Source organism: Crocodylus siamensis, chromosome 1, assembly GCF_052110815.1.
Source record: "Crocodylus siamensis isolate JL-2025a chromosome 1, ASM5211081v1, whole genome shotgun sequence".
Taxonomy (NCBI): domain Eukaryota; kingdom Metazoa; phylum Chordata; order Crocodylia; family Crocodylidae; genus Crocodylus; species Crocodylus siamensis.
In genome coordinates this window covers 376127001-376149778 of record NC_143395.1, presented here as the reverse complement: position 1 = coordinate 376149778, position 22778 = coordinate 376127001, and the positions used below count along the sequence as shown (strand labels likewise).

Here is a 22778-nt window from a genome sequence, read left to right as displayed (position 1 = left end):
GTCGAAAATGACCCATCTACCACCACTGTCTGGGAGCAGCCCTCCAGCCAACTAGTGATCCATTTGACTGTGTAGGTCTCAACGTCACAGTCTCCTAGTTTTTTAATGAGAACAGGGTGAGAGACAGTGTTGAAGGCCTTCCTAAAGTCCAGAAAGACTATGTCCACTGCTAGCCCTGCATCTAAGGATTTTGTGACCTGGTCATAGAAGGCCACCAGGTTGACCTGCCTCTAATGAACCCATGTTGGTTTTCCCTAAGCATAATCTCCCGTGCTGACCCCTCACAGACATGCGCCAGGATAACTCTCAAAAAGCTTACCCAGGACCAAGGTAAGGCTGACTGCCCTATAGTTTCCTGGGTCCTCCTTCCTCCCTTTTTTGAAAATGGGAACCACATTAGCCCTTTTCCAGTCCTCTGGCACCACAGGAGAGCACCATGAGTGCTCATAAAGCTATGCCAAGGGTCCCGCTATAACCTCTGCTAATTCCCTCAGCACTCTGGGGTGGAGATCGTCAGGACCTGCTGATTTAAATATGTTCAGTCCCTCCAGAAGTTCCCTGACTAGGTCCTCACTGACCCTAGGCCTGGGTGAGCCTCCCCTGGGACCTACAGGGGTCCTGGTAGGGGAGGGGTGACTCGGTCCGTGCTCAGAAAAATGGAGGCAAAGAAATTGTTAAATAGGTTAGCTTTGCTGTCTGGTGCGATGATCAGATTTCCTAGTGTGTTCTGCAGAGGCCCCACGTTACCCGGTACCTTCTTTTTACCCACTATATATTTAAAAAAGGACTTCTTGTTGTCCTCGATCTGGATAGCTAGTCCCAGTTCCATCTCTGCCTTGACCTTCCTGACTGCCCCCCTACAGCCTCAAGCAACCAGGGTATAGTCCTCCCTGGTGATGGCCCCTCCCTTCCATTGGGTGTACGCCTCCTTTTTATCTAGGAGACATTCTCAGATGCTTTTGATGAGCCATGGGGGCTTTTGCACCTTCCTGCCCCCTTTCATCCGCATTGGGATCATCTCCCTTTGGGCCTGGAGGATCATCTCCTTAAGGAATGACCACTCTTCCTGCACACCTGACTCCCCTCCCCTCTGGGACCTCAGTGCCCTCCTGACTATTCTCCTTACCTCATTGAAATCTGCCCTCTTGAAGTCCAGAGCTGCTGCACTGCTGCAGGCTTTTGCCACCTTGCACTGGATGGTGAATTCCAGCAGGCAATGATCACTGTTGCCCAGGTAGTTGAGCACCCGCAGACCCCTCACCAGGTTGTCACCCATAGCCAGGACCAGATCCAACAAGGCATCTCCCTTGGTGGGGCTGTGCACCTCCTGGGTTAGATGGAGGTCCTGTATCTCGGCTAGGAACCTACGTGAGCGGTCAGATCTGGCTGACTGCTCTTCCCAGAAGATGCCTAGAAAGTTCAGGTCACCCATGATAACCATGTTCTTTGACCTAACTACCTCTGTGAACTGACTTAAGAATTCCCAGTCTAGCTCTTCCCTTTGTTGGGTGGTCTGTAGTAGACCCCCACCGTTCAGTCCCTTTCCCCTTGACTTCCTTATATTTTAACCCAGAGTACTTCACTGTGCCCCTCCTCTTACCCAGTGCCACTTGTTGAGGATGTATATTTCTCCTTGGCATAGAGCACCACACCCCCACCTCTCCTCTCTGTCCTATCCCTCCTGTACAGCCCTTGATATTCACCACCCAGTCATGCGGCCACTTGACAAGAAGGGCTCAAACTGTGTAGTTACTGGCAACAGGATGTTTGTGTTTGACAGTTAATTTGTTGAACACTCTGATCCAACTAGTTATGTATCCACTTGATAGTACTTTCATCTAGTCATTCATCATTAGAAACTTGATCTTACTGTGATAGAATTCAGTGGAAGTCTTTTCAATGATTGCAGTTGGTATTGAATCAGGTAAAGGAGCCTGAGGGTTTCACACACTGTAATTTTGTAGGTGGTAACTTGCTTTGCAGATTTAAAGCAGATTTTAATTAAATAATTATCAAATGTCTTATAAACCGCTTACCTAATGTAATTACCTTCAGTGATACTTTCACTTTGGCACTTCACAGTCTTCTAAAAAGCAATCCCTGTTTCATTGGGAAGTATTATCCCAATGTTTAGACTTGCACATCACATGTGATCATATATTAGCCGTAAGTATTGCATTTCAAGTCAGCAGAAATTCTGACACCTATGCTCATCTAGGAATTCCACAAATGACAATGAAATTATAACTAGGCCAGGCAGTGGACTGTCAACATATACAGAGTGACTAATTCTAGAACTATCAACATCTGCTCTGTCTTGTGGGAAAATTAATGATAGCCTAAGATATTAGCCTGTTTGAAATTTAGCATATACAAACTGAATTCAAGATGCATATTAAAAGGGGAATCTAAATGTATTGTTAAGCAAAGATGATTAAAAATGTAAACAAAGCCAATGCCAAAATACATCTGAAGATCATTAAAGTTCTGCTCCAACAGACAGTTAAGCATGTGCTTATCTTTCACCTGGAAACAATTCCAATTAAATCAAAGGGACCAAGCCTTTGTATAAATTTAAACAAAATATTTCAGGTGGAGCAAATTGTAAACCCTAAATCTAGTGAAATACCAAAGTATTAAAAGGGACTAGAAGATGTTTTGGAAAGAATAATGGAAATTAATTGTTTCAGTTAATTTAAGCATTATTGTGGACTATTGACTGAAACAGCTATTCGATGTATAGTTATATTAAAGCAGGATAAAACTGCACCTTAAAGGCTAACTATAAGGTTATATATTAGTCATATATATAACCTATAATTAGTCTATGAAGTGCAAATCTACCCTGTCTTTTGCCTGAGTTCAGATTAACACAGCTAACTACCTCTCTCTAATTGTATTAAGACAAAATAAACATTAAACTTTCAAAAAGGGGAGAAAAGATAGTATGAAAAAATAGTTTTAATGACTAAATAAATCAGTATGTCCCAACCTAAACATTTAGGTTGTGTCTCTGGGCATGTCTACATGAGATGCTAAATACACAGTAGATTAATTCTACTGTGCATTAGCATGTCATGGCAAAAGCCATGCTAATGCGCTTAATGCACAGTAGAATTAGTCTACTATGCATTAGCATCACAAAAAACCCTGTGTGCTGGTGCTACTGAGCAGTAGTGTGGTGACTGCACATTTAGTTTAGTACCCATTATAACAAGTACTAAACTGAAAGTTCAGTAGCCATGGTGCATTAATGAACATGTAGACATGCCTCTTGTCTCCATAATGACCTAAGAGGATTACTTGTATTTATGCTGCTGGGACATGGAGAAGTTGAATTCATCAGTTAGGAAACAGATTTATTGTGGTTACTCCAGGGATGAGTTTAGCACATCATTTGTGCTTTGTAAGCAGCCCAAACACTCCTATATTGCTACTTTTCAACTGTGGTATGACAGCAGTGAGGTGATTACCAATTTGTTATGGTTTTCTGCTGAGTGCTCAATAATTATCAGTATCTGTACGTGCATCTCTATCATAACAGCTTGCTAGCCTGGATGAAATCTAATATATAAGAACAGGAAGGACAGAGAATGGATGACTTTCCATTTAAAAGCTTCCAAAAATTCTTTCATTGCTTTTCTTAGAAGAAACATTTGTTTGAGTAATACCTCCAGAATCTATGCTAACACTGTGCAACTCTGTCCCTCTCTAGTGGCTACACCATACATAGAGGCCTGCAGAGAGGTTTTACAGTCTGTTACTGCCTTTGATCTGCTGTGGTTAGTAATTCAGTTCTAGATTCATGCTTTTTATCCAGAAATTAATCTCCAGAAATTAATCTCCATTTAAGCCCAGCCTAGGATTTCATTACATTAACATTCATAAAAGGGGCAGAAGATACCACTGCAGAGAGCCAGGTGTAGTCAGCCAGGTACAAGATCTGCTGGGCCTTGGACACCGTTCATGAACTGAGTTGCCACTATACCATACTGCTTGATGGTGTAAAATGGCAGTCCCCATTCTGTTCCAAGGAAAGTTTGTACATGTTTAGTATAAGGCCAGAAGCTCCCTACTTCCTGGGGTTTGTCTTTATTACCAAATATAACTTATGCTAAATATAATGGCCAGCCTAACCTAATTCCCAGCTCCAGGTACCTGAAAGCTTTTACCTTAGAAATTATCTATCCTGGATCTTAGCAACCTTTCTAAAGCCCACCCCCAATGATTTTATGCTTAGAATGAAAACTAACAAATCATAATTGCCTTAAGGAGTTGGCAGAAGTTAGTTAGACAGGACAAAATGAGAATCCAGAAAACATGTTACTGCTTGGGGACACTAATTTGCAGTATGACCATATGGGCTGCTGCAGAGCATTAACAGGCCAGTGCTACAATGCTGTCTTGCATGAGGTTCCCTTTCTCATCCTTATAACACCCTCACTTTCCATTATAAAGCACTAAAGAGTGAATTCATTTATGACAGGCCTAATTATTTTTAATCCCTTTTTAATTTGAATCAAGATACCACATCCACTGTTATCCAGTGGAACAAAGTATAACATGCGATCTTTGCACAATGGCATTTAAAAAGGGTTCAAGGAAAGAACTACTTTAAATAAAAGACAGAGGTTAATGCATCATTTTATTTTGTGAAATGTTTCCATTTATTTTTGTTTTAAAATTACCTTGAGTAATAAGATATTTAAAAAGCCTGATTCTGCTCCCTGAAGAAGTATGATTGTGCCTGAAATTTTAATCCTAATTCTAATTCTATGCCTAAAGAAGGGTGATTGCACCTGAAAGCTTGCTAAGAACTTTTTTTTACAACTTCTTAGTTGGTCTAATAAAAGATATTTTATTAGATATTTCATCTACCCAAATAACCTTGCCTGCCTAATTCTGCTTTCCTCATTTACACCTTTGAAGAGTCTATTGAAGTAGAGTGGGTTACTTAGATATAAATGGGGCAGAATATGGCCTAATAATAAAAACCTTATTAATCATTCAGATATCATAATATACCCATTCTATAGTTTTGGTTTGATGTCTGGGTCTGCCTGCTGTGAGGCAGAGGTAAAATTTTGATGCAATTTATCAGCCAACATTAGATCATGGTTTACAGAAAAGTTCTTGTCTGGTTTTTTTTAGTCTCCAGAGAAGTAACAGATCCCTCTCTCAGCCATCACCTGTTTAGTGTTAAAATCTCTTTGGCAGCTCTAAACTATAAACAAAAAAGACTGAAAGCAGAAAAACAATGTTTATAATATGCTTATTTCAAAACCTCCACTATTTTGTCTAATACATAGTTTTCCAACACTATAAAGTACTAGCCTTTAAAATATTTTCATTTATGATTGAAAATATGCTGACTAAAATGTAAAGCAATACAAAAGAACTATAGGTATACTTTATTATCATCTTAGTGAAAAAGAGAGAGATATTTGGGTGGGCCATCCTTAGGTTTTATTGTTTCATTGCTGGAGAAAGCTATAGAACCTCATCTAAAATTTATAGCATTCCATAATAGACTAATAGATCAGGATAATTTCTGTTGTTCAGTAGCACGATTCCTAAATTAAAACTGAAACAATAAAATTAGTGTCTCATAACCTGCTCCATCTTTTTCAGAAATTGCAGCTTCCTGCAATTCCACAGTGATTAGTGGTTCTTATTTCCTTTTCTGTTTTTTGTAAGTCAGTGGGTCACATTTTAGTTGTTTGAGTATAACACCAAGGGTAGAACCTGGCCCAGGCTTTGGTTTCCAGAGGGTCAAAGTATTCCTAGGGAAGGGATCTGTTCCCTCCATTTCTTCTGATTTTACAATCTGTTATCCTGATCTATGCCAAAAGCAATGGAAATAGTTTGAGAATATTTTTTCTCACATTAATTTAGGACCAGATTTTGACTCTACATAAACTCCTGTGCTGGGGAGTTACAAGTATCTGCAGCCACTGAACCTACCTGCAGGGCTGACCTGTATCCCAGGTAGCAGAAGGGAGGGAAAAGCAGCTTCTGTGTGTTATCACTTTTCCCCATCGAAAAGGTGGGCAGAGCCTTGGCTCTCAGTACTCTGGCCAGGCAGGAGTAAGTATTCTGGTACTGGTGTGGCCCAGATTACTTACCCTTCCTCCTCCTTTCTGGAGCAATAGGGAAATCCAGGTACAGCCTGTATCTCTGAGTTCAGTCTTATTCCTGGTCTGCTTTGGGGGCAGGACAACTATACTGTGACAGTTGCTCAGCAATTGTAGTGAAAGCACAGTTTAAATTATAAGGGTAAAACTTGGTACAACTGAAAAGGTACAAGGAGCACATAGTCAAAGGGACCCCCTAGAAAGAATGTGTCTGATCTTGAGATTACCTGAGCATCTGCAGGATCCATCAAAAACAGTGAGAGTTGGGAATGTTTTGGTACCTTCCAGGATCAGGCCCTCTTTTGGAGGATATATGTAGCTGCTGACATGCCATATGGTCCCCAGGTATGGGCAAATGTACATTTGGAGTGGCTTCAAAAGGTGATGTGGGCATGAACTTGTAGGGATAAAACTGAGTGGGCATGAAGCAGGGCCAAAGCTGGAGTGGTTTTGGTACACTTACGTCACTTCAGGTTTATGCACAGGGAACAATTAGACCATGGCAAATGCTCAGTCCCTCCACTCTTGAAGTTAATCGAAGTGTACATTTGCCTGTAGACCTGTTTCTTTAGAGAATGAGAGATCTCCTTGACGTTGACGAGAATTTTGCCTAGAAGAACGGTGCTATTTATTAATATTTTATTAATAAATGCCATTTATTAAAGCCATAAGGCTACATCTGCTTCTCTTTGAATCTCAGAATATTTCAAGGGTATGGAGTTATTCACAGAATACCTCAGATATGGCCAAGGTCATGTAAGGATTTCATTGCATTACTGCAGTGCACCATCTTCTGTGCCAGCCACTTGCTGCTTTGCTAGAGACTGCATTACCGTGCATCAGCAAATATGCCAACATGCTGCTATATTTAGTTTTTCAGACAGATTGCTAAAGTAGAGGATGTCAGTTTTTAATCTGACTTTATGAGTTTGTCAGTAAAATAAAAATGAGCTCATTTCCTTTGTCCCTGGTCTAGAATGCTTTGTGCTAATCATTTTGTGCTGTTTAGTGATAACTTTACATTATATCAAGGAACTCAAAATCTCAAGCCAAGTAGAATATTACGGCTAAGAGATATACTAGGAGGAATTAGGTTGCCTACTTTCATTCAGTCAGGTTTATGCTTTGAGTTTAAAGGACTAGAAACTAGAAACAGCACACTTTTTTTACACAGACACACACTCCTATCTAGGATTATCCTACAAAGAACAGGTCTTCTGTTACCTAGGGGAGTTACACGGATGTAGTCATGAAGGTCAGAACAGTGTCACAGGGATTTTCTCTAGTGCTATTTGTTCCTCTCCCTTTGAAAATTTTTCTTAAGTTTCTTTGTCCTCTCCTTTTCACTTTTGCTGTGATGTCTTGCTCCTACCACATAAGTCACCGTTGCAAAATTTCTTAAAGGCAAGGGTCATATTTTATAACTTTGATAAAGGGAAAGGTTGAGATTTAGTGGTGGTATGATAGATTTTTGATATATACAGCCAAAAACATTCAAAGAAAAAGCACACTGTTTGAATTTATTTTTTATAACTTTATTTAAAAATATGAGCTACCAAGAGCCACAGACCAGGACTATACACCAAAACCTAATGTGATGCAAGTAAAAATAGCACAAGCAGCTCTTACTTCTATAGTACTGTAGTCTGGTTGCTGGGTTTTGCAGTCATTTTTTTTAGAGTGTGAGAGGGATCATTTTTCTCACCATCCCAATTTTTGTGCATGTTTGTATACACCCCCCATTTATTATTCAGAGTTTGAAAATTTTACTTCTAATTATTTAAGAGAATGTTTTACATATATTATGACCTACATTATAAATTCTTCTTCATGAGTTTCTACCTTGCCTAGCATAACAGGACCCTCATCCTTAGCTGGATATCATAGAAGATATCTATACCACATTCTGATTTGTGTATAAAAGGCTCGGCAGAGTCTTAAGAACATGTTCTGGCATTGCTCCGATTTTCCTGGTCTTTAGACTGATGCAAGTTGTTTACACTGCAAATTTACAAAGCCAAGTGTGGACAGGGGGTTGGCGTTTCTTTTTTTTGGCAGCATGCCAGCATCACTTAGACTACAGTATAGAGATCCCATTCCATACAGTATAGATATCCCATTCCACACTATTACTGCAATTGTAAGTATTATTAGCAGGGATCTGGGTTTTTCATTCACTGTGGAAAAATGCAGATTTTCTCTTTAAAAGAGAAAAATGCAGGAAACGGCAGGTTTCTCCTTGCAGGCTGCCAGAGTTCCAGCCTGCAAGGGGCTGGGGGGAGCAGGAGGAGGGTGAACAGGCAGGGGACACCATGTGCACTTGCACATGCATGTGGCAGCCAGGCAGCATGAAGAGCAGCTCTCACAGCTTGCTGCAGGTAAGGTGGGGGGGAGGAATTGAAGCCCGCATAGTGAGGAAGGGAATTGGGCAGAGTTGGGGCTGTGGGTGCTGCCCAGTTGGGGTGGTGCATGGAGTTTGAGGTCTGGGGCCAGGGCAGGAATGCGCAGCTGCAGAGCCTGGGCAGGGAGATGCGGGCAGCTCATTCAGGGAGCAGCTGGTGGGCTGGCTCCCTGCCACTATGCACACTCCCAAGGGGAGACATAGAGAGCATGTACCACCAGATTTGTGCGTGGGGCAAGGGTGGATTCAGGCTGCCCACTGCAGGCTTGGGGCTCCTGCCCGTGGCCCAGCGGGTGGTACCTGGCATGGCAGGGCAGAGCGAGGTATGGGGGTTTGGTGCTGCCACTGCCATGGAACCCCACACTGCCATGGCAAGGTGTTCCCTGCCTGCCTGGCAGCAGCAGGGCTGGCAGCACAGAGTTGTACCCTTCACTGCCGGACTGAGTCAGATAAATTGTGCCCAAACTGGGGACCCCAAAGCTGGGTTTTTATTTTTGTTTTTTATTTTTTGCAGAGAGTTTCCAACTTTTGCTTTTCACAAGTCTTAAAATTTATACCAGCCAACTGTTGATATATATTAGCTTCTCTACTCAACAGAATGACCTTTCTTCACTCAGTTCTGCCCAGTTCTGTCTCTAGCACAGGCTCCTACAGTTTGAGTTAAGGGGTGTTGTCATCTGCTAGTGAGCTATAACTAGCTGGACAGAACTAGAGCATTAGGAATCAGAATTCCAAAGTATTAAAATAGCATCATTCACAACAGTAGTGACTTAGTGCTTGAAGTAAGGTGCAAAATGGTTACAGCATAAATGTAATTTAAAAACTCCACAAAATATGACTATTTGGGTGCCTAAGTATTGTATGGGTAAACATTTTGCACACAGGGTTTTTACAGCAGATTAAGAGCTGCCATGCCAAAACATAGGCTTCATTTTTGTAACTAACTGTGATAGATAAAACATCTACTATAGAATCATAGAAAATTAGGGTTGGAAGGTCATCTAGTCTAACTCCCTGCTCAAAGCAGGACCATCCCCAACTAGATCATTTCAGATAGGGCTTTGTCCAGTTAGGCCTTATAAACCTCAAAGGATGGATATTCCATCATTTCTCTAGGTAACTTGTTCCAGTGCTTCACCACCCTCCTAGTGAGAGAGTTTTTCCTAACATCCAACCTAAACCTCCCTTGCTGCAACTTGAGGCCATTCCCTACTTGACTGTAGGGAACTGAACTTCAAACCTTGAGATTATTCATCTCTGCAGGCAATGACTATACACTAATTTACTGTTTAAGTTCCTTGATAATCAGTAATGTGTGTTCAGTTCAAATTCGTTGTCCAGAAAGAAAGCGCTTTTACTATAACATACAGGATCAGTTAAAGAAAATAGGAAGTAGATTAAGAGCAGTAAGTCATCCCTTTACTAAATTATCTCTTACCAGTATTTCCTATTCCTTCCCAATGTATAACATCTTTAATGTGTGCAATATTTTTTTACAATAATTATAGTCATAAAAATATTAATTGCTTCAGGGACAGATGCTAACATGTAATTACATTTCTAACAACATTTACGTGTGGGAAAAGGTTTCCCGGGGGGGCTGAATAGCTCTGAACAGCTATAGCATTTCTTAGAAAACCTTCTAAGTATTCTGATCAACATATAGTAAGGAACTTACTCGGAAAATCCAGGAAATGGCATTTCAAAATTCTGTTATTTGTTTCTAAAAGGTAATAAAATACAAATGAAAGACAAAAATGAAGAGATGTGCTTTCCTTGCAGACAGTTGTGGTTTATGTAAAGAAATGATGAGAAACAAATATACTTTCCTGGCATGATTAGGACAGCACTGCCTGAAAGGGAAAGGGAAGTGATTTCCTTATTTCTACTCCAGCTTGTACTGTCAATTATTTTACAAGCACCACAGCTAATCAGTAATTCCCAAGTTCCTTCCTCAATCAAGTTAGAAGTGTGACTCCATGTTAAATCAATGATAACTTGGTTGTGGGTGGGGAAGAAGGTGATGAAGCACTGAGCAGTTCCAGAACTAACTAGACTTTTTTTCTTCTGGCCATGACAGCTATAAGAGAGAGAGAGAAATGTGGTGGGTGTGGGGGAGTAAACTGATTCAGGCTGGAAGAATAGGGGCTATCTAGGGAAAAGGAGAAAAATAGCAAGGGAAAATTAAAGAAATGGGGAAGTCGTGGTCAACAGAATAGCGTAGAGAAAAGGAATTCATATAAATGAACTAGGGAGAAGAAGTATTGCAATGCAGCATATTATTTGAGAGGGAGGAAGCAGTGGGGGCTGGGGGTGGCAGGAGGAGTAACACTTTTCCTTCTCCATGACTTTTTGAGATTTCAAATACTTCTCCTGTCTTGAATCATGAGAAGAAAACCAAAAAACAAAGTCATTGGACCCAATCTGATTTGTTGGGTTTTTTTATTTCAGATAATTTCAAAATATTTCATTTACATTTCAGCCTTTTAAAAACATTTTACTATAAATTTAAATTTCAAAATAAACTGTTTAAATTGAAAAACAATACTTTTAATTTTGAAAATATATTTTTAAAAAGTTATTTTGCACACACATTTTCCTGCAAATTGGTTGAAATGGAAATTTGTTGAAACTGAATCTTTCATCAGTAAAAGTTTTATTTTATTTTCTATAACTCAGCATTTTATGACAAAAATGTTCCATTGAAAAATTCGTTAGCAGCTCTAATTAGTAACAGATTTCAGTGGACAAAATTCCATTTCAGTGGTCAGACTGTGTCAGAAAATGATTTTGCTTCCAGTCTCAGAGTATTTTGGCATTAGATTTGCAGAAAGTTTTTTTGACTAAGATGCTGAATGTTTTCATTCTTGCAGAGAAAAAAGAAAAGAAAAGCAATAAAGAAGTTTGCCACTGTCAAAATACAGAAGTGTATTCATATAATCAGTTGTGTTTAAAATGTATGTGCTAGTGACACGAACTCTTTTTTTCTTTGGAAATCTCTTAGTCAAGCCCTTAATCCAGCATAAAGATGTTGTTCTAAATAGATACTTTAATAAAAAACAAAAAAATATTCAATGCAAATCATAATAAATCAATGCCACCATTTGATGGAAGCTATTTAGCGTTGTGGGAAAAAAAAGTCATATTTTTCTTAGGGAAGTTTAAGCATAAACATAAGCATACAGTAGATAAAGTTAATGTGCACAAAAACATAAGATCAGAAATATTTAGAAAAAGATACAAAGAACAGTTAGCAACCCTTACATTCTGTTGATCTAATAGTTAAGTAGATGAATGCAGAGCTACCAATTAAGACCTCAGTTTTCTAGGCCAGAGTGCTAGCCTTTTCACTAGATCAGCACCTTTGCCAGCTAATCCACTGAATCAGATATATTAGCTGCAAAACAATTCAGCTGCCTGTTTCTATTGAAGTGTCCCTTGGAAAGAACTGAGGATGCAATTCTGGAACAGAGGGTGGTGGGAAATTAAAAAAATAAGAGAGCACAAGGTTAGCAGACTAGTTTAAGCCAGCCTCCCAGGCATTAAGCATACAAGTGCAGTAATAAAGGGACAAAAATAATGAAAATGAAAATCCACAGTTGTTTAGCTTTAATCAGCGTGCAATACTCTGTTGTTTCAGTCATGTAAAATATAAAATTATTTTTTTTGAGTGGATCCAAAAAAAGCCTGTAATTTATAATTTGACAAATGGTTCTTTCATCTAGCCTTTCTTTAAACTCATTTGCAAAATTGTGCCAGGAGGATCAAATACCAATATCTAATCTCTCCCTTTTGGGAAACACCTATAATTCTCTATATTTCTTTATTGTGCTCAGTTACCGTTAAGCAAGCCATTAATGCCTCACGTAAGTATAATCAGTCACAAAATAAATGACATTCTGCTGCTAAATAAACAAATTTATACCATAAATTCTTGATAGCCACATTAGTTGGCCAGTGACCTATCCTTAATAATCCACACATGACTTTGCTAAAGTCCTCATAAAAACAAATACACTTGAAGACAGTGCCCAAAAGGATACTACCCCTTTGAAAACTGTCAAATTTTACATCACTGATTGCTGTAGCTGTTCAAGGGCATTCAGAAGTAAAATGACTCCAACCGCAAGCATAGATAAGACTGCTGCCAGGCTGCTCAGCACAGAATATATTGTGAACATTATGTAAACCAATATATTAATTGCCATCAGCAGATTCAACAACAAATAGATTTAGATTCTCATATGCACATTTAATACATTCATATATCTCACACTGATACTGACTCCACAGGAATGCTTCATTTCTTCCTGCTATTTCAACACTCACTTTGAAACCTGCAAGTCCAAAGTAGCAGAATTTTTAACTTTTCTACAGTCTAAAATCAGAATAACTAAAATATGGGTGCCTTTCTCCAGATGTGTGACTTGAAGTGAAGTGCCTCAGAACCTTATGGAGTAAATGAAGAGAGCTAGGCACCTCCAAATGGCCATCCAGACTGCCTATGCACAGTTACCCAGAGCAGGCCAGCACACTGCATTGTGCACAAGGCTTTTCCTGAACATCCACTCCACCTCAGAGCTTAGGCACTCTGACTATTCAGGATGCAAAGGAGAGACACATAATTGCCATCACAGGCAATGTATAAATGCTAAGTGGTTAGAACACTCCCCTGCAAAGTGGTAAGGCCTCTTTAGCTAATGGGACTCAAACTCATATCTCTTATGTTCCATCTCTCCTAACAACCAGGCCACAGGCTAATCCTACTCCAGCTAATCCTACAACCAGACCTCTCCTACTAAAGCCAGATAATTCTGCTTTCCTGATGGGGGCAACATCTGGGTTCTGGTCCATGATACCAGAACTGTGTCTGCATTTTACACTGGACAGCTTATGGGTAAGAAGCTTCTTGCTTCCTCTCCTTTTGGCTCATAACTCTTGCATTCCTTATTGCCCATTGGGCCAGCTTTAACAAGCAGGGGGAGGGCACTGCAGTGTAGTGGATAGGGCATTCTTCTGTGAAGTGTGAGTTTTAATCCTGTAAGGCTGAGGAGAGCCTGGAACTCAGTCTCTTATTTCTTGGTATCATAGTGTAACTACTAGATTATTAGGCAAGGTGTGCATCCAGGCTGGCTATGATTTGAGTGAGTCCAGGTGCTGCACAATTTATACCAAACTCAGTTCTATCATGTGAGTTAGGTGAGGAGACTCAGACATAGTTTAGACACCTCCCCAGTCCTGAGGTATACTGCAAGGAGGCTGGGTGTCCAGCTACTCAAACTTAGCCTAATGCACATACTCAGCCTACATAGATCAAGATTTTTTCAGGCCAGAATGTAAGCAATGAATTTTAGGGGCCTGAGAGGTTTTGCAGCTACTGGTATAGGACTGATTACTTTTATAATTCAAATTTTTGACTACTGGCACCTACCATAGGTTATGATATAGCTCTTGCCCTACAGATGGAAGTCTGTCACTCTTTGTATGCCTAATTGGCAGTTTTCCAGCCATGCTACTGGTCTTTTTGACATGTGGACAGTTGGTGATTTTATTAGATTTGCAGTATGGAGTGGTGGTATACATGCAAAGACTGAGCATGTGCCATAGACTACACACTGGCTGGCAGCTACATGGATGTGTATGTATGCTGTGGACATGCAAGTCATGAAAATGTTGCTGGACAAAAACCCACAGAATGAGTAATAGGTGTTAGGAAGAGGAGGGAAGCTCTCCCATGTTTTAGCTTCAATAGCTAAATGGTTATTCAGGAAACTAGAGACTCAGGTTTTAGGCCTGACTTCACTCAGTGGACATTTGAGCCTGCATCTCTCTGACTTCCCAGCATAGTGCTGTAACTACTGTGTGAATTTACACATGGGCATTTAATGCTCATTTGCCCAATTTAAGGTGCATTAAGGGTGCACATCTACACATGTGTGCTGGTTGCCTCTCATCCTCCAGGGCTGGGCTGCTCACTGGAAGCCCCTAGTTTTCAGGCTATAAAAGTCTCCAGCCATTTTGTGCCTTGGGGCGCACAGCACAGGAAGCCTAAAGAAGCCAGTGCTGTCTGCAGGAGCCAACCAGACCCTGTGTGCTGCCCCCACCCCCCACCAGGACCGGACCGGACCGGACCAGACCAAGGCAGCCTCTGCCTGTCCTGTCCCCTAGCCAGAGTTGCTCATTGGCCACAGGTAAGGGCTGCAAAGTGCTGCAGCCTGCTGTGTCCCTTGTCCAGCTCTGAGATTCCCCCCAGGGCTGCTGGCCGTGCTCTCTATGGCAGCAGGGCCAGCACCTGCTCCCGCTCAACCCCAGCTCTGTCTCTTTGTAGGCACTGGGGTGAAGTACTTCTGCCACATGGCTCCCCGTCTTTGGCCATGCCCCTGTCCTGGGTGCTGCTGGCAGTTCTCCAGGGCTGGCCATGTGGGGGCCCAGAGAGCTGGTGCAGGGAACATATCCAGCACATCATCCCTGTCGAGCCCTGGCTGTGTCCACTCCTACCCCAAGTGTCCGGGCCCCCAGCTGGACCCGGGAGGAGGTATGCAACCTTGTGGTACTCCAGGGCAGGACTGACATCCAGAGGCAGTTTACACAGTGTGGGTGCTTGAATGCCCACATTTATGAGGCCACTTCAGCCAGGATGTGTGCACAAGGCCACTCTAGGATGGCACAGCAGTGTTGCGTGAAGGTCAAGGTGTTGCAGACACAGTGGGTAGCCATGACTGACTTCAATCATCAGTCCAAGCATGCCCAGAAGACCATGCCCTTCACGCATAAGCTGACCTCCATTTTAGTGCCCCGGGAGATGGGCCACACCCTGGTGAGTGCCACCAGCAGGGGAGGCCTGCCCTTGCCCATACCCTGCCCTGATGCCTCTGGAGCATCACCAGAGGAGGGGACCTCAGGCCTTCACCGCCCCACCTGGTGGCTGCCTTGCCCTTGGCCCAGACTCACACTGCACCACAAGGAGTGGCCAGTCTACACCACTGCTGACCAGAGCTCCTCCCAGGTCTGCATGCTGCCAGCCAGGAACACTGGGCTCAGCCGGATGCTATTGCTGACAGGGAGCCCCATACCGAGCCGCCAGCCTCAGTAGCCCCAGACATGTGGTAAGTCATGCACTGAGGGAAGGCCCTCCCAGTCCCTGGCTCTGCCCCTGGCCCCAGCCCCTGCCCCCTGCCTGCCCCTCCCGCTCTCCCTTGGCCCCAGGTTCCCCCCTGCACAGCATGCAGAGAGGCAGGACATAATTCAAAACTTTGTTGAACAGCCTATGTCCCTGAAGCTGGGTGTGCACGGGCTTCTCATGCAGTTAAGTCTTCCTCAGCAGCAGGGGGCACGTATGTGTAACGCTGTGGCTGCCTGCAGGAGCTTGCTGCTGCCACACTCCCACCACTGACAGCACTGTCACTGCCTGCAGCAGCTTGCTGTTCCCCGCCCAGTCTCTGGGTGCACGCAACATTCATGCAGTGGGAGCACTAGACCTGGCTGAAGACCCTGGAGCAATGGCATGTGGAGCTGCTCTGGCAGCAGCTGGCCAGTCAGGGCTGGGCACTGGAGCCCATGTCCAAGCCCGCCCCATGCCAGACCCCCAGTCCTGGCCCCACAGGACCTCTGGGTCCCATCCGCCACCCCGCAGCAAGTCTCCATCTGGGCCTCGGAGGAAGGTCTCCACTGCCTCCTGCCTTCCTAGACTGCTGGAAAATGGAGTCTGGATGCTCGCTGGATCTGCCATTTTGCCCACCCCTTCCCTAACCACTAAGCTACTAAGACTAAAACATGGGAGTTTCTTCTGAAACTTGTGCTCAGGCACACATGTACGTGGTTTGATCAAAAAGTTCTAAGACTTGATGTTCGAGGTATTGTTCGTCAGGAATTTGTAATTTGAGTGGTCAAACAATCAATCAGGCCTTTAATAAAGAGGTTTTGATTCGACTGAGGGATAAAGTTAGAAGAAACCACCGCAAGCTGTGTGAAAATGGTTGATGGTTTCTGCAGCATGACAATGCTCCTTCACACACTGTTGTCTCCATTCAAGAATTTTTGGCTGAAAAAAATATTCCTGTGACACCACACCTTCTGTATTCACCTGACCTTGCCCTACGTGATTTTTTGCTGTTCCCAAAAATCAAAATGAAGCTGAAAGGAAGGAGATTTGATGACATTCCAACCATCTATAAGAACGTGAAAGCCGAACTCAGAAAACTCACAGTTGAAGACTTCCAGCATTGCTTTCGAAAGTGGCAGGAACATAGGGACAAGTGCATATCATCTGGGGGAGATTACTTTGAAAGGGACAGCTCATAAAAATGTTGTTTGTACACTATTCTTTAAAATAAAGGCTAAGTCTTAGAACTTTTTGATCACCCCTCGTATCTTCCTGCTTATAAGCTATACACATACGATTACATATCAAGACTGCAGAATAACAAAAATACTTAAGTGCCAAAGTGCTTAAGTGATGGTCTATGCAGCCAGAAGGCTATTGTTTAAGTGCACAGAGTGTGACAGAATTCTACCCTAAGTGTCTAGGGGTTGGCAAACTATCACCTGTGGTGCTGGAGGCAGCAGATGGGTGTTTTTCAGAGTTGCACCACATCTGGGTGGTGCAGAAAAGCAGCGATAGTAGCATTTGGGTTAGGACCCAAGATTCATTCTGCCTTGGACCCAAGATTAAGAGTTGTTAACAGCTATGGAGTGAAGAGATTAGCAGGAAGCAAAGAGATAATAATGAGCCACAAAGTCAATTGATTCTGTTGGTTCCATTTGAGCAGAAATAAGGCTGTCCATGCCAAGCAGTTGAGCCTGCCAAATGTTGCCAACCATCAGGTGAATATTTGTGAACAATAGTACAAAACTGTGTAAAGCTATAGCACCAAACATAATACAGAACTTAAGTCTGGTATTCAGAGATTCCTATGGATGTACCATTAAGAACTATAAATACTTTCATTATGTACCTACATTATGCCTCAATAAACTTTCAGGACAGTGTTACTCATAAACAATACAATGTCTTCTGTAGAAGACTATGGACTTACCTGCTTTCTCTCTGCTCAGTTTCTGAAAAAGCACCTGTAAGGAAAAAAAAAGTTGTTTTTTTTAGTTTACCAAAAATATTTTTTGCCTAATAGGTTTAGGATATAGGATTAACAACAGTAAGAGTAGATTTTGAACATGATACATCATTATCATCATCTTGACCACAAGATGAACATGAGCCTGCAGTGCGATGCTGCGGCTAGTAAAGCGACCAAAACGCTGGCTTGCATCCATAGATGCTTCTCGAGCAAATCCCGGGATGTCATTCTCCCCTTGTACTCGGCCTTGGTGAGGCCGCAGCTGGAGTACTGCGTCCAGTTTTGGGCTCCACAATTCAAAAAGGATGTGAAGAAGCTTGAGAGAGTCCAGAGGAGAGCCACGCACATGATCAGAGGTCAGGAAAACAGATCTTACGATAACAGGCTGAGAGCCATGGGACTCTTTAGCCTGGAAAAGTGTAGGCTCCGGGGTGATCTGATGGCCACCTATAAGTTTATCAAGGGTGACCACCAGGATCTGGGGGAACGTTTGTTCACCAGAGCGCCCCAAGGGATGACGAGGTCGAACGGTCACAAACTCCTGCAAGACCGTTTCAGGCTGGACATAAGGAAGAATTTCTTTACTGTCCGAGCCCCCAAGGTCTGGAACAGTCTGCCAGCGGAGGTGGTTCAAGCACCTACATTGAACACCTTCAAGAGTAAATTGGATGCTTATCTTGCTGGGATCCTATGACCCCAGCTGACTTCCTGCCCTTTGGACAGGGGGCTGGACTCGATGATCTCCCGAGGTCCCTTCCAGCCCTAATGTCTATGAAATCTATGAAATTATAATCTTTTTTGGCCATTGGAACCCTGAACTCTAAAGAAAAGGCACTGGAAACAAAATACTTATTTTTTTTGTTTAAACTTCTATTAGGGACCTGATTCATAAGTGTAACAGCCAACTGAGGGATTTAACTAATATTAAAAGTATTTTGATTTTTCCAATTCAAATCTCCCATAGTAGCTGAAAAATATGAACATGGTGTTAAAGTCATGCTCAGATGCTCCTTTGGATCTGTTACTTCCCCCATGCAAGGATTTTATCTTCAAATTAAGTTAATGTCTTCATTTTGAAAGCCAGTGACTAAATATTATTTATCAGTCATCCTCCCCCTACACAGAACTAGGTATTATGAAAAACTTGAAATCTCTCCAGGGAATGAACTTTGGAAAAGCAATGAGTTTAATATAAAACATGCAGTTTCATTTAGTTTGTGTGTTTCTGATTCTACTGGATGCCAGTGAGTTTATAGGTACAAACCACTTTGAGTTTGCAGGCATATGGAGATATAGCCACTCTTATTTCTTGCTATCACACATCCTTTGATCCTGTCACATGATAGTCTCCATATGGACAACCATCTGCACTTAGACCTCAGAAGCTTTAAATTGCTCCATTATCATTCCTGTAACACACTTCCTCTTCAGCCTTGATGAGGATCATCCATGCAAAGATAACGTCAAATAAAAATTTCCTTGAAGCTTTTATATTATATGGTTTTAATGAGTTTTGCCAAGATATTGGGAATTTTCCCATCAAATACAAGGGAGAACTGAGTTAGGAATCGGCCTTTATATTGCACCCTTTCTTGGTGAGGGTGCAATATAAAGTCTAAAGTTTCCATTTTTATTAAATATATGCATGTTTTTTCATAAATACAGCGAGTTAAATAAACAGTTAAATAATTTCTGTTGTACCTTAAATAAAGTGTAAATTACAACAGTAGATCCTGTATACAAGCACCCAGATACCAAAGCACCATTGACTTCATCAGTTAGCCCTTCTAAGTTTTACTTGTTTAGAGAGGAAGGCACCGTTAGGTACATGGACACTCCAAACCATGGGCAATCAAGCAGGAGCTGATCTGTGGGGGATGGGGTTGAGGGTACAGTTGCACCCCACTTTAATTCCTGCTCCACCGAAAGTTTAAAACAAACAGCCTGTCATGGACAGCCTCATTCCTACTCAAACAGAACTGAAAGAGTCAATTAACTTTGACTCATTATTGTTAACAATCTTAATCTTCCTTTAGTCAAGCTAGCTTTTCTTCTACTATTATCCTGTTATCTATGCCTGATGATGTTCCTCTGCTCACCTCCAGCATCTCCAATAAAGGTATATTACTACCTAGGAACCTGTACTGGACAGTGTCATGCCAGGTCATGGGTGGGCAGATGTGGAGGTCACCCAGGATCTGAAGAAGCAATCAAGATCCAAGGGGAGTGAGCAGAGTCCAAGTGTAGGGGAGCTGGGGAGCCAGAAGCCAGGAGATCCATCTAAAGAACCAAGTCAGAGATGAAGAGTATCAGACAGAGCACAGGTTCATGGGGCCTAAAAGCAGGTTAAGCTGTTCTGTGGTGCAACAGTCAGAGGTAGAAGGGAGTTGCAAACATGAGGTAAGTTATTGCAGTGACCCTTTATTGGGTTATTCATTGCAGGAGATGATGATGGTTGTGGAATTCTGAACCAGCAATGCAACCAGGGCAGCATAAAACTGGAAGTGGGAGGATGAGGGGTAGAAGTGCTGCTAGCAGGTTGCCTCCCTCAACCCCAACTATTTATTTCTGTATGTTAAGGGTGGAGGTGAGTTATGGATATGCTGTGAGCAGGGAGGGATCAGTGTTGGGGGGGAAGTACCAGCCCTGCTCAGACCTGCTCATGGTCAGGGGCGATGAGGGGTGGGGGTTACTGTTTGGGAGGGGTTTGAAAAAGGGACTCCAAAAGGCCATGAGGGCTTGGAAAGGAGTAAAAGGCATCAAAAGGCTTTTGGGAGGGAGGGGAGCCTGTGGGGTTATGGAGAGAGGAGGGGCTGTGGCACTAATAAGTTGGGGAGGCATAAGGGGTGATGGGGTTTGGGGCTGTGGGGCTGAAAAGGGATTGAGGGGGGTGGGAGCAAGAAGGATTGTTGGTGAGGGGTGCTTAGGGGATATGACGGTACACAGTGAGATTTAAATATTCAAGGGGACAGTGGATGGCTCAGTGGGGTGCAAGGGTGTTGGGGGTATGATGGATTTGGGGCATAATAGGATGGAGCTGAGCATGTGGATATGTGGGACAATAAATGACTGAGTGGAGTCAGGGGGAACCTTCAGGTAACAGAGCCAATGCCTAGAGGGCAGTGAGAGGCATGGTAGAGTGTCTATGGCACGGGTAGGCAAAATGCAGCTCATGGGCTGGATCTAGTCCTTCGGCCCATGGGCAGGCACCCATGAATTAATTGTATCTGGCTTGGCCTGTGGCTGCCCTGCTGCATTCTGCATGGGGTCAAGCCACACCCACTTCCAGTGTGGCAGAGCACAGTGTTCCCACAGCTTCCAGGTGGGGCCGCTGCAGCTGCCTGGGGAAATGCTTGGCTCCCCCATCCTCCAGCGGCTCCTCCTCCTTTCACTGCTGCAGCATTATGGGCAGCAGGTAGGGAAATGACAAGGGTGAGGGAAAGCTGCAACTGAGTGGGAGCCCAGAGCATGGTGCCAGACCTGGCAGGAGTGTGGAACTCAGACAGTGAAGCCAGGGTTGTGTGTTGTGCAGAGCCATGGGACTTGTGCTGGGCAGGGTGGCAGGAGCATGGAGTCTGGGTTGGCAGAAGCGTGCAGCCTGGGTTGGCGGGAGTGTGGGGTCAGCCCGGTTTCATTGAGCAGAACTCCCTGCGGTTGATGTGCAACTCCTGGGACTTGGGGGCGGAGGGGGAGGGCCTTGTGTGATGGAGACAGCAGCTTCCCCATTCTCTGCTGTCATGAGCAGCTCCTGGGCCTCAGCTGCGAGTGGCAGGGAGCCCCTGTGATGGAGCCAGGCCAGCTAGGCCCCTGATGCTTTAGCGGGAGCCTGAAGCATGGTGCCAGGGCTGGTAGAAGTGTGTGGCTGCGAGAAGAACGTGGCATCAGGGAGCAGGGTGAGGCTGGCCAGCAGGGAGCAGGGCCAGGCACATGACATCAGGGAACAGGACCAGGTGGGCCCAGCTTCATCATGCAAGGTTCCCTGCAGCTCCTAGAACTTGGCCAGAGCAGGCCATAAGTGTCCAGAGAGCCCATCACCTGCTGCTGCTGCTACCACTGGTGGTAGAGGCTGTGCACCATGTGGGGGGATGTGGGAAGGGGTCCCCACACAGACACCCTGCCATACCCACCCCCCCACACCCACTCCCCTAAGCCCCCCCACACCCCACCTACACCCCCACACATGCTCATACCCCCACAAACCCCACATTCACCCTCCCCACCACACTCCCCACATACTCCCTGCACCCCCACACACATACCCCACTTTTCCCCATACTCCCTTGCCACATCCCCCCATACACACACCCAGAAACTTCACACCCACCCACACACCCTCCCCCAACCCCCAACACACCCAGACCACCACAAATCCCACACTCAACCACACCCACACCTCCCACCCCCCACCACACACACACACCAACCACACCCCACACACAATATATGAGAGTAAGACTTTATTTTGAGTTATTATGCAATCACTTCTATATAGACTATGCAAACACATGTAAACCAGAATACAAATATTTTTTGAAATAAAATTAACATCTGTTACAGTAGATGCTTGATTTTTAGTACATGATTTGTTTTTTTTTCCAGTTGCAAGATGGGAAAGTCCCCCACTCTCAAAAGGAGTACTTTTGGGGGCAAGGGGAAGAACTTCCAGTGGCAAAGATCAGGGGTTAGGGGGTGGGACATCTGGTCCCTAGATGGTGACCAGGGGGTGGGGCACCTGCTAAGGAGCAGGGCTACCCTTTCAGCCCTTGACAGCTCACCAAAAGTGCACGCTGGCTCCTGCTGCTCTCCCCTCGTCTGTCTGTTCCTGCCTGCCCATCAGGGCTTTGTGAGCAGCTGAGCTTCTTCATGCCCCCATCTACACATTTGGATTGAAGTTCTTATTTCATTGGAAAAATCACACAGGCTTTGAGTAAATCTGATATCTTTTATTAGACCAACTAGACTTAGATTCCTTCTAAATACCTATAAATTTTGGTATTTGATTTTCGGGCTTTTGGAAAATCAGAGCTCTCCTTGTCCCTTTAGCTCACAGAACACAGCCATGCTGGTGCTCCTTATCTTCCTCTGGACCCCCTCAATGTTGTCCACATCTCTCCTGAAGTGGGGTGCACAGAACTGGACACAGTACTCCAGCTGTGGCCTGACCAGTGT

At 43.6% G+C, this 22778-nt stretch overlaps 1 protein-coding gene across 3 annotated transcripts in view; it reads right to left on the bottom strand.

Moving 5' to 3' along the window:
• The window catches only part of STARD13 (StAR related lipid transfer domain containing 13), a 602523-nt gene that overhangs the window by 258509 nt on the left and 321236 nt on the right, over window positions 1-22778 (bottom strand). For all 3 annotated transcript variants that reach the window (XM_090027662.1, XM_090027653.1, XM_090027672.1), the window contains one exon: window positions 17571-17604. In XM_090027662.1, coding sequence (XP_089883788.1) covers window positions 17571-17604 — 34 coding nt within the window. The remainder of the gene's footprint in view (window positions 1-17570; window positions 17605-22778) is intronic.